The 12,730-nt window shown below is 46.6% G+C and overlaps 1 protein-coding gene across 3 annotated transcripts in view; it reads left to right on the top strand.

Moving 5' to 3' along the window:
* Stxbp1 (syntaxin binding protein 1) overlaps positions 1-12,730 on the top strand; it is a 61,649-nt gene that overhangs the window by 36,451 nt on the left and 12,468 nt on the right. For 2 of the 3 annotated variants that reach the window (XM_004641549.2, XM_004641548.2), the window contains exons 8-15: positions 2,160-2,244; positions 3,084-3,214; positions 4,394-4,501; positions 6,236-6,296; positions 7,833-7,898; positions 8,794-8,874; positions 11,113-11,251; positions 11,886-11,995. In XM_004641549.2, the coding sequence (XP_004641606.1) occupies positions 2,160-2,244; positions 3,084-3,214; positions 4,394-4,501; positions 6,236-6,296; positions 7,833-7,898; positions 8,794-8,874; positions 11,113-11,251; positions 11,886-11,995 (781 nt within the window). The remainder of the gene's footprint in view (positions 1-2,159; positions 2,245-3,083; positions 3,215-4,393; positions 4,502-6,235; positions 6,297-7,832; positions 7,899-8,793; positions 8,875-11,112; positions 11,252-11,885; positions 11,996-12,730) is intronic. The other variant, XM_023701624.1, reaches the window with a different exon arrangement.

Raw genomic sequence — 12,730 nt, 5'->3', positions numbered from 1 at the left:
CTACTTAGAACAAGCTTAGCAAAGCACAGGGACCGCGGTTCAATCCCCCAGCACCACATGCCAGCCAGCCCTGCCCCCTGTTGGGCTGAGCTGGCCACACACACACACACACACACACACACACACACACACACACACCTTCCAATCTTCATTTTTTATGATGAAATATAGTAAAATACTCAGAAAAGAATATAATTAAACCTCTATGTTACTAGAACCCAGATTTCCTAGTTTTTCAATTCTGTCTCTCGGTTATTTCAGGCTATCTGCCCCAGGCTGGGTATAGCACTCACACCCATAATCCTCACAGTACTCAGACCCATAATCCCAGCCTTGGATCATAAATTAATCACAAACTGTAGAACTGTGCCTCAGTGACTGCATGAGGCTGTGGGGGGACAAATACGCACAAAGCATAACACTGTCTAACCTTTAAAAACAAGTACTGTCTTTGCAGAGGCTTCTGAAAGTAAGATACGATGTAGAGAGGATAATGCCCAGAGGGCACGGTCCTCCCCCAGTCATTTAGGTACTGCTCACTGCTGTACTGTGTGCTGAGTGCTTGGGGAAGGGAGAGATATAAAGCTGCGGTCATGTCCTCAGAAGGCCCAGATCTGGTAGGGTTGGGGCAGATGTATATTAACGTGTAGAGGGTGTGCACATCTGAGATATAGGCTATACAGCTGCTTCCAGGCCCCAGGGGTAGGCAGAGGGTGAAGAAGAGCTTCAAGCTTGAGGTGATGTCTGAGCTGGGACTCAAAGACAGGTTCTGATTCAATAGACAGATGAGGAGGCTGATGAGGGCACTGCTATACACAAAAGCTTGGAGCTTCAAACGCAAAGAATAAGTTTGACAAGGATCAGTAGTCCAGGGCTAGATGCAGCCGCTTCTGGAGGCCTGAATGTCAGGCTTAGGATTCTAGTCTCCATGGTTTTGCTGGGAAACATCTGGGGCATTGAAGATAGTGCCTCTAGGAGGCAGGACGGGGAGCAAGAGGCAAGATGAGAAGCAAGAATCACCCCAGAGGAGCAGAGTGGCTGACCTTGCTCCCTGGGCACTGCAAGCACCATGGGCTGGGTGGGGGCTGGCTGCCAAGGACCCAGAGCCCAGTGGTTCTGGGGATTTTGTGCTGCACCTGTCCTCATTGCCTGATGGCACTGGGGCCTCGGAAGAGCTCTGCTCATGGCTGCCTTGACACTGGCTTGCCCCCATTGTTGCTACTCAGTGACAAGAGCCTGGAGGAGATTCACAAATGGGCCTTGCCATCTCCACATGGAACAGGGGGATCTTAGGCTAGCTTGGAGCCCTGACTGTCGAGAGGTTGGGCAGCAGCCTTGCACCACTGCAAAACCAGGTGGAGCCCAGAAGGCGCTATCAGACTCAGCCAAGGGGAGAGGGTCACAGGCCCTCATTTCTTTGGGTCTGGTGTTGTGGCAGAAATGTCACTCACCAGCCAAACAAAGCAAGACCTAAGGGAATTAGAATCAGTGGAAGTGAGAATCATACAAGTCAGACTCAGACATCCTGATCATGGGAAGATAAGTGGCAAGGGCCATATTTTGAAGTATGGCTGTTTATCTAAAGCTGCCTGGAAAGACTACTTCTGCTTCAATTTGGATAGTGTTTAAAGAAGAAGAATTAAGAAAATCAATTATTTTCGTTCAGGCACTGAGTTAAGTCTCGTCTCGTCTCTTCTCTTCTCTTCTCTTCTCTTCTCTTCTCTTCTCTTCTCTTCTCTTCTCTTCTCCTCTCTTCTCTTCTTCTTTTGTACGTTCGGTACAGGGTCTCACTATGCAGCTAGGACTTGTAGCGATCCTTCTGTTTTCACCTTCCCAGTGCTGGGATTACAGATGTGCACCACCATGCTGGGTCTTGGTGGCTGGCTCAGCAAACCTGGGGGTAGAGCCAGCGCCTCATATGCTGGGGATCAAACCCTGATTCCTGTGCTTTCCTAAGCAGGCACTTAGTCTGCTGAGCTATCTCACCAGCCCTCTTCTTTTTTAAGTATACAAGTGACATATGAATATATTTTGCTGTAAAACAAATCATACAGACAATGCTTGTGTCCTCTAGCCCTGCCGGCACCCCCTGCATATTCCCAGGACAGTCAGTGCATCTTCTGGGTGCACGTGCCTCACTGTCACTCCTCCTTTGCCAGGGAATACAAGGACAATGCCCTGCTGGCTCAGCTAATCCAGGACAAGCTTGATGCCTATAAAGCTGATGACCCAACAATGGGGGAGGTAAGTACAGGTTGAGATCAAAACAGCCCATGGGAAACATATGTCTGCCACTCATAGGGCCTGTGTGAGGCTGCTTTTCCTGAGCACTGTCCAGAGCCCTCAGGCAGCACGAGCCAGGTGTGTTCAGAGCAGCAAGGGGAATAATCTGATGCTGTTTGCTAGGACCGTTCCAGTTTCAGCACTGAACATCTCTTAGCCAGGGAAACCCCCAGTGTACAATAGCAAAGACAGTTGACTATTTCCATTGGCATGATTGCCAGACCTCATTCAGATTTCATTGATCTTTGCACAAACCTTGTGTACATGCAGTTTTGTGAAGTTTTAACATAGACATAGATTTGTGGAACCACCACTCCAGTCAACACGCAAAGCTGGGGGCTGGGACACAGCTTACTGGTAGAACACAGGCTTAGCATGTGTGAGGCCCTGGGTTAAATCCCCAGCAACGCCCCCACAATACACATACCCAAGAGAGCAGAGGATAAAGAAGAAAAAAGATAGTTATTCAATCGCTACCTTGCATTGAGAATTAAGAGTCCTAGGTCTTGGGAACCCCTGGCCCCCTCACCACAGACAGTTGGTCATATCCTTTGTAGCTGAACCTGGGCAGTTCTGTCTTATGGAAGGTCCTGTTGGTCCCCAGCCAGTCTCAGCTCCACTTCAGAGGGCCTCATTAGGTAACAGAAGCAGTGGACTTTCACATGGGATATATTGGTGCTCTTGTCTTGAAGCAGGCACTTAAAGAGCTGAGCTAAGGGGCAGGCCCGCGAGGGGCTTTATTTGTTGGAGTGGCTGATTGGGTAGAGTGGCTCTTGAAGCATCTCCCTGTTACTCCGCAGGGCCCAGACAAGGCGCGCTCCCAGCTCCTGATCCTGGACCGTGGCTTTGATCCTAGTTCTCCTGTGCTTCACGAACTGACTTTTCAGGCTATGAGTTATGATCTGCTGCCTATTGAAAATGATGTTTACAAGTAAGTAGTGTTTGTTTGTTTGGTTGGTTGGTTGGTTGGTTTTTGGCAGAACCGGGGATTGAACTCAGGCCCTTGCACTTGCCAGAGAAGCGCTATTCCACTGAGCCATCTCCCTGGCCCCTAAGTAGTGTTAAGAGACTCCAGAGTATATGCTGCTTTGCGGATAAACTGAGAATGCCTTTAAGAATGTGAGCATTTTTTTAATACTACAAAAAGCAGATACTTTGATACAATCTGTCAAATATACCAGTAGGCTTTGCTGTGGGTTCCCCAAATCCAAATGCTATTTCTAGGAAGGAACTCCTGCACCATGCCAGGGAGGACAGGACAGGAACTTTATTTGGGTCACAGCCTATGTAACCTCACCCCCAGTTCCTAGCCTGCTTGGGTAGGTTATTAGGTTGATTACATGTATTGAGTGTATTTATTTTACTCAAAATTTAAAGCTCACAATTTAATTAAAAAACTCAAGTGTCTAAGCTGGATGTGGTGGTGCACACCTGTAATCCCAGTACTCAGTAGGTTGAGGCAGGAGGATCGCCAAGAGTTCAAGGCCAGCCTGGGGTACATAGTAGGCTCAAAGCTAGTCTGAACTACATAGTGAGACCTTGTCTCAAAACAAAACAGAGAAGCCAACTCAATATCTAAAAATTTTATTTTTACGGAAACAAATTCTCCAGCTTTAGTGTTATTTATACTGTAATATTGGTGATAAAGAAGTGGTTTCCAACTAAAGGTTTGGGAACTATGAATGACTCAGCTCCTCCCCCTCTCAGTTCTGCTTCCTCCCATAGTTACTGATTTCACATGTAAGCACTATGCTGCAGGCCTGCTCTAGGGAGCTGTTGCAAGTTATATTGTCACCACACATTTGGGGTCCAACTCTTGATGTCCTAACTTTCCTAAAGAGGGACAAATGGGTGCCTTGCCTTTCCCCTCCATGTAACTCCAGCCACGTATAACCCAACTTCATACCCTGGATAAGGCATTCGGATTAGGGAGTGGGGCCCCCCAGGTCAGCCCACTCTCAAGCATTAACCAAGTTGTTGGCTTGGAGTAGAGAGCAGAGTCTCCTGAGGTTTGAACTGCCCCAGCTGATACCAGGCTGCTGTCATTATAAACCAGAGAGGGTCTCATGAATGTGTGGCTGGTGGGTCCTCCTGCTCATCTTCTCCCTAGGTATGAGACCAGCGGCATCGGAGAGGCGCGGGTGAAGGAAGTGCTCCTGGACGAGGACGATGACCTGTGGATAGCGCTGCGCCACAAGCACATTGCGGAAGTGTCCCAGTAAGACTCACTTAGACTGCTGAGCTATCTCCTCAGCCCAGGAGTCAATTTCTTGCCGTGGCCAAGCCACCAGCATGTTCCCAAGAATGACACAAGAAAAAAAGAGGGTGCCAGGGAGATAGCGCAGTAGAATAAGCGCTTGCCTGGCAAGCGCAGTGTCCTGAATTCAATCCCTGGTACCACAAAAAAAAACCACTTTAGAATAAAATATTGGTAAATTTGGTTATGTCAGATCTAGTAATGTATATTCTATAAAAGATGGCTTAAATAATAAAAGAATAAGTTACAAAAAAGAATAAAGGAATGACACATTCCTTTCTGAGTTTGAGCTACACCCTCCTTACAAAATTAGTAAATCTGGGGTAGGGATATACCTCAGTGTCACAGTACCTGCCTGGGAAGCACAAGGTCATGAGTTTTAATTCCTGGTACAAAAAAAAAAAAAATTAGGAAATCCATTCTGGATTAGGTGCTTTTAGAATTGTTGGGAAGCATCTGTAGCACTCCCAGAAGAGTGTTTTCTAAACATCATCTTGGTTACTTCCCTCCTTGCTGCGACAAAATGCCTGATGCCAACAATTAAGGGAGCGAAGTTTATTTCAGCTCATATTTTAGTCCATCGACAGCTGGCCAGCTTGGCAGTGGGGCTCGGTGGACAGGAAGCAGAGAAGGAAAGGCAGAGCTGGAGGTTGAAGTACACCCTTCCAGTGACACTGCCTCCAGTGACTGTCTGCTCCTTCAGACCCGGCCTCCCACAGCACAGTCCAATCACCTTCCAAACACATTAAGCTCTGGGGCCATCTTAGATCCTCCTGTAGCAAACAAGAATTGAAAGCCAGTCCACTGCTTTGAAAGGTTCAGAGGTACTGCCTCTGCCGGGGCTGGGGGTGGTCTTCCTCTGCCTGCCCCTGCCTGCAGTTTCTACCTCCTAAATTGTACCTCTCTCTGGAAATGCTATACTATGTTTCTAAAATTTAAACATTGTTATAACCCCATTGGGATGCAGATAACAGTTCCATTTTTTCAGAAAGACATTCTGCTGCATAGAGTTCCTCATGTTCTTAGGAAATTCACAAGGAAAAATCAGTACATTCTTGGGTAGTTGTTTAAAGAAATGATCTGCAAATATCTTTGATCACTCAACCTTTAAAAGTACTGACCCACATTACTACTGATTAAATGTATTCATGACTTAATTATATGCCTTATTGCACTAATATGTGTAAATATGTGTATTTTGCAATATACACCTGATGGCATTTTTAAAACATAGGCTATGTGTCTTTTAGACCTAGGAATATAGCTTTTTAAAAAAAATTTTTTTATGGAGGAATATAGCTTTGTGGCAGGCAGTATATGCTCAATATGTACAAGGGCCATAGTTAATCCCCTCAAAAAAAGCAAAAAATAAATAAAAAACAAAGTCAATCCCAACACCCCAAAACAGTATGTTTGTTTATTTGAAAGAATGAGTTAAAAGAAACACAAATAGCTACTATAGTATTTTTTTCTCTTTGTCTCTAGAATCATCTGGCATGCCCTCATCTGGAAGCCACTGGTTTAGAATATTAGTTGGAAAAACAGCAAATCTCTCTTCACTTAATCACTTTAAACACATACCTCTGTAGCAGGATGCCACACAGGCCCAAGGAGAGCTAGTGTGTGACTGCTGTGAAATCCACAGAGAGCCACTGGTGTAGCTGTGAAACTTAGCTGCCTTTTTCCATTTTCCAGGGAAGTCACCCGGTCTCTGAAAGATTTTTCTTCCAGCAAGAGAATGAATACCGGAGAGAAGGTAAACAATTTCTACTATTCAAAGGGCCTGAAAATTTGTGCCTGATGTCACTCTAGGTTGAGGAAGATGCCCCTCAGAATAAGCTCAAATCATATTTCTGTCTTCATTTAGTGTCATTTGCCTTCTTTGTGCATTTAAGATTCCTGGAAGTTCCATATTTGGATGTTTATAGGAAGCTGATTTTTATTTGGAGGATTGATATTTGCTGTTTGTGATCATGGTCCTCCCACCCCACCCCCAGTACCAGGGATTGAACTGAGCTTTTGCATTGAGCTGCATATCCAACTTTTTCTTTTCTTTCCTCTCCTTTCCTTTCCTTTCTTTTCTTTATTTTGAGGTAGGGTCTCACTGAGTTGACCAGGGTGCCTTGGACTTACAGTCGTCTGCCTCAGCCTGGAGTGCTGGGATTAGAGGCACACAGCATCACACTTGGCTCACGAGTCATTTTAAGCCAGAAAGCCATGAGACTTTTAGCTTGCATTGGAATTTGAATTTACACCTTGTTTTACTAAGGCCTCTCCTTAACCTGACTGCCTATCAGCTTAGTCAAGGGGAGTGGACTTAGCAAAGCACCTCTGCTCAGGTTGCGTCCTTCTTTAAAAACCTTTTAGTTTCTTCTGGATCACTTCACGGTCCAGTGTCTTCTGTCTGTGAACAGCTCCTCCCAAGCCGAGATATCAGACTGAGTCCTCTCTGCCATCCCCTCCTTGTCCCGGCTACTCACCTCCTCACTGTGGCCAGCCAGAGTACTCTCACCGCAGGCCTTACTTGGGCTCTTTGCTTGTTCATGGTTTTCTCAGGAAACCTGGCCTCTGTCTAGACTGGTGACGTGCAACTTACACCCCCCTCACACTTCCCACTGAGTTTGCTCTAAAAGCCCCAGATCCATTCCACTCTGTTGCTATGGCTTATTTGGTACCTGTGCTAAGGGTTAAGATATATGAAGCAGAAAATTTTTTAATGTTTTAATTTTCTTTTGTCCTTGTATCTCTAGTGCCTCATAGTACTTGGGGTATACTAGTACTGCAGTAGATTTTTGTTGGATAAATGGACAGGATTAAGTGAATCATACAGTCGGAAAATAAACAGAACTAACTAGCCTGTCGGAAGGGTGGCTGTCAGCCCTCTCTAACCTCCCTGTTTTCCATCTGTGTATAACTGCAGCCTTTCTGCTGGGCAGAAGTACACACTTGATGCCAAAAGCGGTGTAGAAGAAAATATTTTTTTTTGGTAAGAATTATACTCTCAACAACCTCCTAATCCAGTGGAATAAACCTGTTAGACTTCAGGGCTTAATGCTCCACCTGGAAGACAACCATGACAGTTAGATCAATAAGTTTTTGAGCTAGAGGCCTGGAAATCTAAACACACTTGATCTTGTGGTTAAGAGCTTCATCTTGAGAGCCCCAGAGCAAGTTCTGAGGCAGTGCAGCGTGAGGAGTCCAGCGTGGCTGCCGTCCTGTGTGGCGCCTTGCAAAGAGTGTTAGGTCAAGGCAGGTGGCGCTACACCTCTGCTTTGTTTTTCCTTTTCCGTAGACCACCATGCGGGACCTCTCCCAGATGCTGAAGAAGATGCCTCAGTACCAGAAAGAGCTCAGCAAGGTATGGAAATTCTGGATGATATATTTGAATGGTATGTGTACACAACTGCCGAAAGATCTTGTGGAGCCCTACTACTCTAAATTTTTAGTCCTCTTTAAAATTTTTATTAGAGGGGGCCTGGCCTTAGCTCAGTTGTTTAAGTGGCTGCTTCCACAAAGCTGTCAGCCTCAGGTTGCTGTAGTTCGATCCCCACAACACGCCAGCCAGCCAAACCACCCCTGAGGGCATTCCGAGCCAAAAAAAACCTTAAAATTTTTATTAGAAAGAAGAGGGCTTGGCCAGGGAGATAACTCAGCAGCAAAAGTACCTGCCTACAAACACAAGGTCCTGAGTTCAATCCCTGGTACCAAAAAAAAAGAAAGAAAAGGCCTAAGATAGACAACTTCTTTCCCATCCCTCTGCTTTCCTGCTTAATCTTCCTCTTCTTTTGTTCTTCCCACTCCCTGCTGTGGATGGGAGACCCAGCTCCTCCCACCCAGGCCTTTCCCTGTGCCTGGATGTCTTCACCACTTGGCTGTAGCCCACTGAGTAATTTGAGGGCCAGGGGGATGTCCTGACCTTACCTATCTCATTCCCTGGCTTCTGCCTGGTGTAAGAGCTGGTTGCTAAATACAGCCCTACCCACTTGAGGAAAAGGAAAGTAAGCTTCCTCTTCTGGAGGAAGGTATATCAAAAAGTCTGCAGACATCTTGTAAAACCAGCACACCCGTGACCCTCTCTCCTGACATGGAACATTTTCTCCCTTGTGTTTGTGTACTCACTCACACACATTTTCAGTCCTGAGGCCAGTCACCAGTAGTCCCCACCAGAGTGTTGGATGTAGTAGGTGTTCGGCTGATGCTGCTGGGCCAGTGATTAGTTCTTTGATCACCAACACTCTCGTACTTTTCCCCAGTATTCAACCCACCTGCACCTTGCAGAGGACTGTATGAAGCACTACCAAGGCACCGTAGACAAACTTTGCCGAGTGGAGCAGGTAGGACCTTTTCTTTCCCTTTTTGCATGGCAGGGCTTCTGCAGTGCCCCTTCATGCAGCCGAGTATTAATATCTGACCTTGAACATCCTGCAGAATCATAGGAAATAGACATGGGAGAGCCTGTGATCTCATGTTGTCTCAGCCCTGGAGCTGGTCTGGTTCTGCTCTCAATGGTACGGACTGGACTGATCTGGAGTGCTGTGCCATTTGGATTTTGCATGCCTGGCTCTTTTCTAAAGGCTCTGTTTTCCCTGGAATGGCTGAAGAGAAACAGGGAGTTCCCAGTCATACATCGACAGGCAGGATTTTATGTTCTCGATGTGTTCCCCTCCTGCTGTTAGCAGGCCGGCTTTGGAGACATTGAAGCTGAGAAAAAGCAGGGCAGTAGTAGGTCAAGAATATTCTCAAGCCTCATTGGCCACATTCAGCTTGGAAGTTGAGAAGTTGGGATTGGAATTCTGTCTCTGTCATTAAATGTGTGTGTGTGTGTGTGTGTGTGTGTGTGTGTGTGTGTGTATTCATTTTTCTCATCTACAAAAAGGAACTCACAGAACTGACACATTTTTTATGGGTATTGTAGAGTACCTTAACCTGACCCTCCTTTCTTCAAGTGTGACATTGCTGAACTACGTGTCAACTTTTTTGTGGTGCTGGAGATGGAACCCAGGGCGTTTCACATGCAGAGCACATGCTCTGCCACTGAGCTGCCCCCAGCCTCTGTGCATCACCTGTATGGAAGAGAGATTGTGAAGCCTCCGCTGGAAGTCTCTTTTCACAACAAATGCTAAATCAAATTCTCAGTGTAAAGCTTAAGATTTAAATCCTCTGGGTTCGGTGAGATAGCGTAGCTTAGATCTTTGAGAGCCATCTGTGATGTTGGCTGTTTTATAAGGGGCAAAAGCCACCTGTTTCTCAGGTGAGTTTGCAAGCATGCGTCCTTTCCAAAAGAGCTTGATTATCAAGAAAGTGAATTGTTCTTAGGTCAGTAAAATACTGTGTGATACTAATTTTTGGAAGCTTAAAACTTCTCAAAAGCATTGTTGAACTCACTGCACTTAACCAGACTTGCAGAGGAGCCTGCAGAGTCAGGGCTGGGAGGAGGGGTGAGAGAACCTGGGAGAGGCAGGGCCATCATGCCTTCTTCAGACCCTGCCTGGAGAGCAGGGTCTCTCGAGATCATTGTTTGTGTGGACTCCTGAGGTCTTGAGAGAAAAAAAGGAAACCTCCAGACAGCCTTGCTAGACCCACCAAGGAAGCTGGGGAAAAGGGGCATGTCCTCTGAGAACTCAGCCAGGTAGCCCTTGGCTTGTGGAGAGCGGCATACTGCCCCCAGGATCCCAGGTACACAGTGGGGCAGAGCACTATGCTCCCTCCAATTCCCTTCGTGCCCAGTTGTTTTGTCAGCCCTTCTCTCCACGTTCTTCTCCCAGGGTATGAGTTTTCAGGCTTTCAGGCCCTCATTTTTTCCCCCCACATCCTTGAAAAGTGGTAAGAAGATTTAAAAACAGTTAAGGGGCTGGTGAGATGGCTCAGTGGTCTAAAGCACCTACCTAGAACAAGCTAAGCAAAGCACAGGGACCGCGGTTCAATCCCCCAGCACCACATGCCAGCCAGCCCCGCCCCCTGGTGGGCTGAGCTGGCCACACACACACACACACACACAAATAAATAAAAATAAATAAATAAATAAATAAAAACAGTTAAAAGGCCACAGAGATGGCTCAGTAGAATAAGCGCTTCCCTGGCAGGCGCAAGGGCCTGAGTTCAATCCCTGGTTCCGGAAAAAATAAAAAAACAGCAGTTAAAACCCTAGAGTAATCAAAACTTAAAAACCTTGTCCTTTGTCAGGGGAAGTGGAAGGGAAAGAATCCCACCATGCAAAACAACACTCCCTTGATCTGCCAGAGCTCCCTTGGGCTGCCTGTGGCCTAGGAACTGGCACAGGCCCCTCAGGTGCACTCACCCAGGGGAGACTTACCTCATAGGAAGTGACAGGCCCAGGGGTTTCTTCTCATTTAGGGAAGACACCTAGAAGCTGTGATATATGCTAACCAAAGCTGTCCAAAGCTGAGCTGATAAAACTAATGCTGACACTGCATGCTGTAGGAGGAGAAGCCCCATTAACGACTTGGCCTAACCAGGCTGCAGAGCGCAGACATTGTGTGTCATGAACCTCCAAAGGGCTACCATCGTGCAGATCATCACCAGAAATAGAGAGAAAAGTGTATTTTCTGCAGGACCTGGCAATGGGCACAGACGCAGAAGGGGAGAAGATCAAGGACCCCATGAGAGCCATTGTCCCCATCCTGCTGGATGCAAATGTCAGCACTTATGACAAAATCCGCATCATTCTTCTCTACATCTTTTTAAAGAATGGTAAGAAGGTCAAGGTGTACAGAGGGGATAGGCTGAGAGAAAGCAGAAGAAGCTTGTTTTGAAAGAGACAGAAAAGGAAGGAAAGTAGGTTCTAGGGGCTGTTCATGTTTGGGCAGATGCAGTATACTCAGATCGGCTGCAACCAGTGGCTGAGTAGCCCCTGTAATTCTCAGGAACGAGTGTGGATGATAAAGAGGAGGACAGGGCTACAGAAAGGGCAGAGCTGACTGGCTTTGTGACAGTTTGCTAGAGCTTTTCTTGACGGGTGTTTTTAACTTCTGTCACATTTGTAACTTCTGCCTTTGTATCAAAGAACTAACTTTTAACACAACAGTTGCCCAGTGTCTATGGTGCAGAAGATGGGTAATAAGACTCCTTGTCCAGTTTGACTTTGATGCACAGTGAGAGTGGGTAGGCATTGCTAAAAAGGCAAGCAGATGGAAACACCAGCCACCAGAGCCAGCTGCTGAAGGTCATCACTCAGGACAGAGTGACTCAGATGGAAGAGGGGTATTGTTTTGCCTTTGTCTTAGAGTGGAGTTGCTATGGTACCAGTTTCTGCTGCCTTCAGGAGAAGGGAATGGGTCATGGTGGGCAGAGGCTGGGTGTGCTGATAGCCATCTTGTGCCCACAGGCATCACAGAGGAGAACCTGAACAAGCTGATCCAACATGCCCAGATCCCCCCAGAGGACAGTGAGATCATCACCAACATGGCACACCTTGGTGTGCCTATCGTCACAGATGTGAGGGCCCATGATGGTGGGACAAGGGGGTGGTGGCATGTCCTGTGTGCTCCTGTACTAAGAGACAGTGTCTCATGAAATACCTGTGTGCCCAGGAGAGGCAGATAAAAATCAGAGGGATGAAGGTACTGAGGTCACAGTCAGGAGGCAGACATGCACCTCCTGGAGTGGCACGGTCACCAAAGCTGAGCTGCTGTGTCTCTGAGCCAAACTCTTAAGAGGTCACCCAATTTCGCCCTTAGTGTCTTGAGGTTTGGTCTGGCTTTACCTTTGGATGCAAAAAAACCAGTGACTGTCCTCAGGAAATGAAGGCCACATTTCAAGACAGGCTGTCTTGCCACTTCTGAGCATTAAATAGAGGAGCTGGGCAAGAACCAAGCTAGGCAGGCAGCCCATGGAGCAGAACTAACAGAGCTGCAGGTGAGCCAGAATCTTAAAAACCCAGGCTCCTTGCCATGGCCACATTGGTCAATCTGTCACTGGCAGGATTTGGTATTCATATACCCTAGTTCACAAGAAAGATCAAAATAGCATAAAGCCAATTCACTTAGTACAACCTTTCTGTTGAAACAGAAAACTTTAAAAAGAAAAGAACCAAATCATACCTAAAGTAGTATTTTCTCCTATCATAGGCAGGATACTTTTTTTCCTTAAGGTACTGGGAATTAAACCTAGGGCCTTGCACATGCCAGGCAAGTGTTCTGCTACTAAGCTACAAACCCAGCCCTTCTTCCT

The sequence above is a fragment of the Octodon degus genome, unplaced genomic scaffold (assembly GCF_000260255.1).
Source record: "Octodon degus isolate 3935 unplaced genomic scaffold, OctDeg1.0 scaffold00138, whole genome shotgun sequence".
Lineage (NCBI taxonomy): Eukaryota > Metazoa > Chordata > Mammalia > Rodentia > Octodontidae > Octodon > Octodon degus.
The sequence above is the reverse complement of the archived record's forward strand: the minus strand, read 5'-3'. Positions and strand labels throughout refer to the sequence as shown.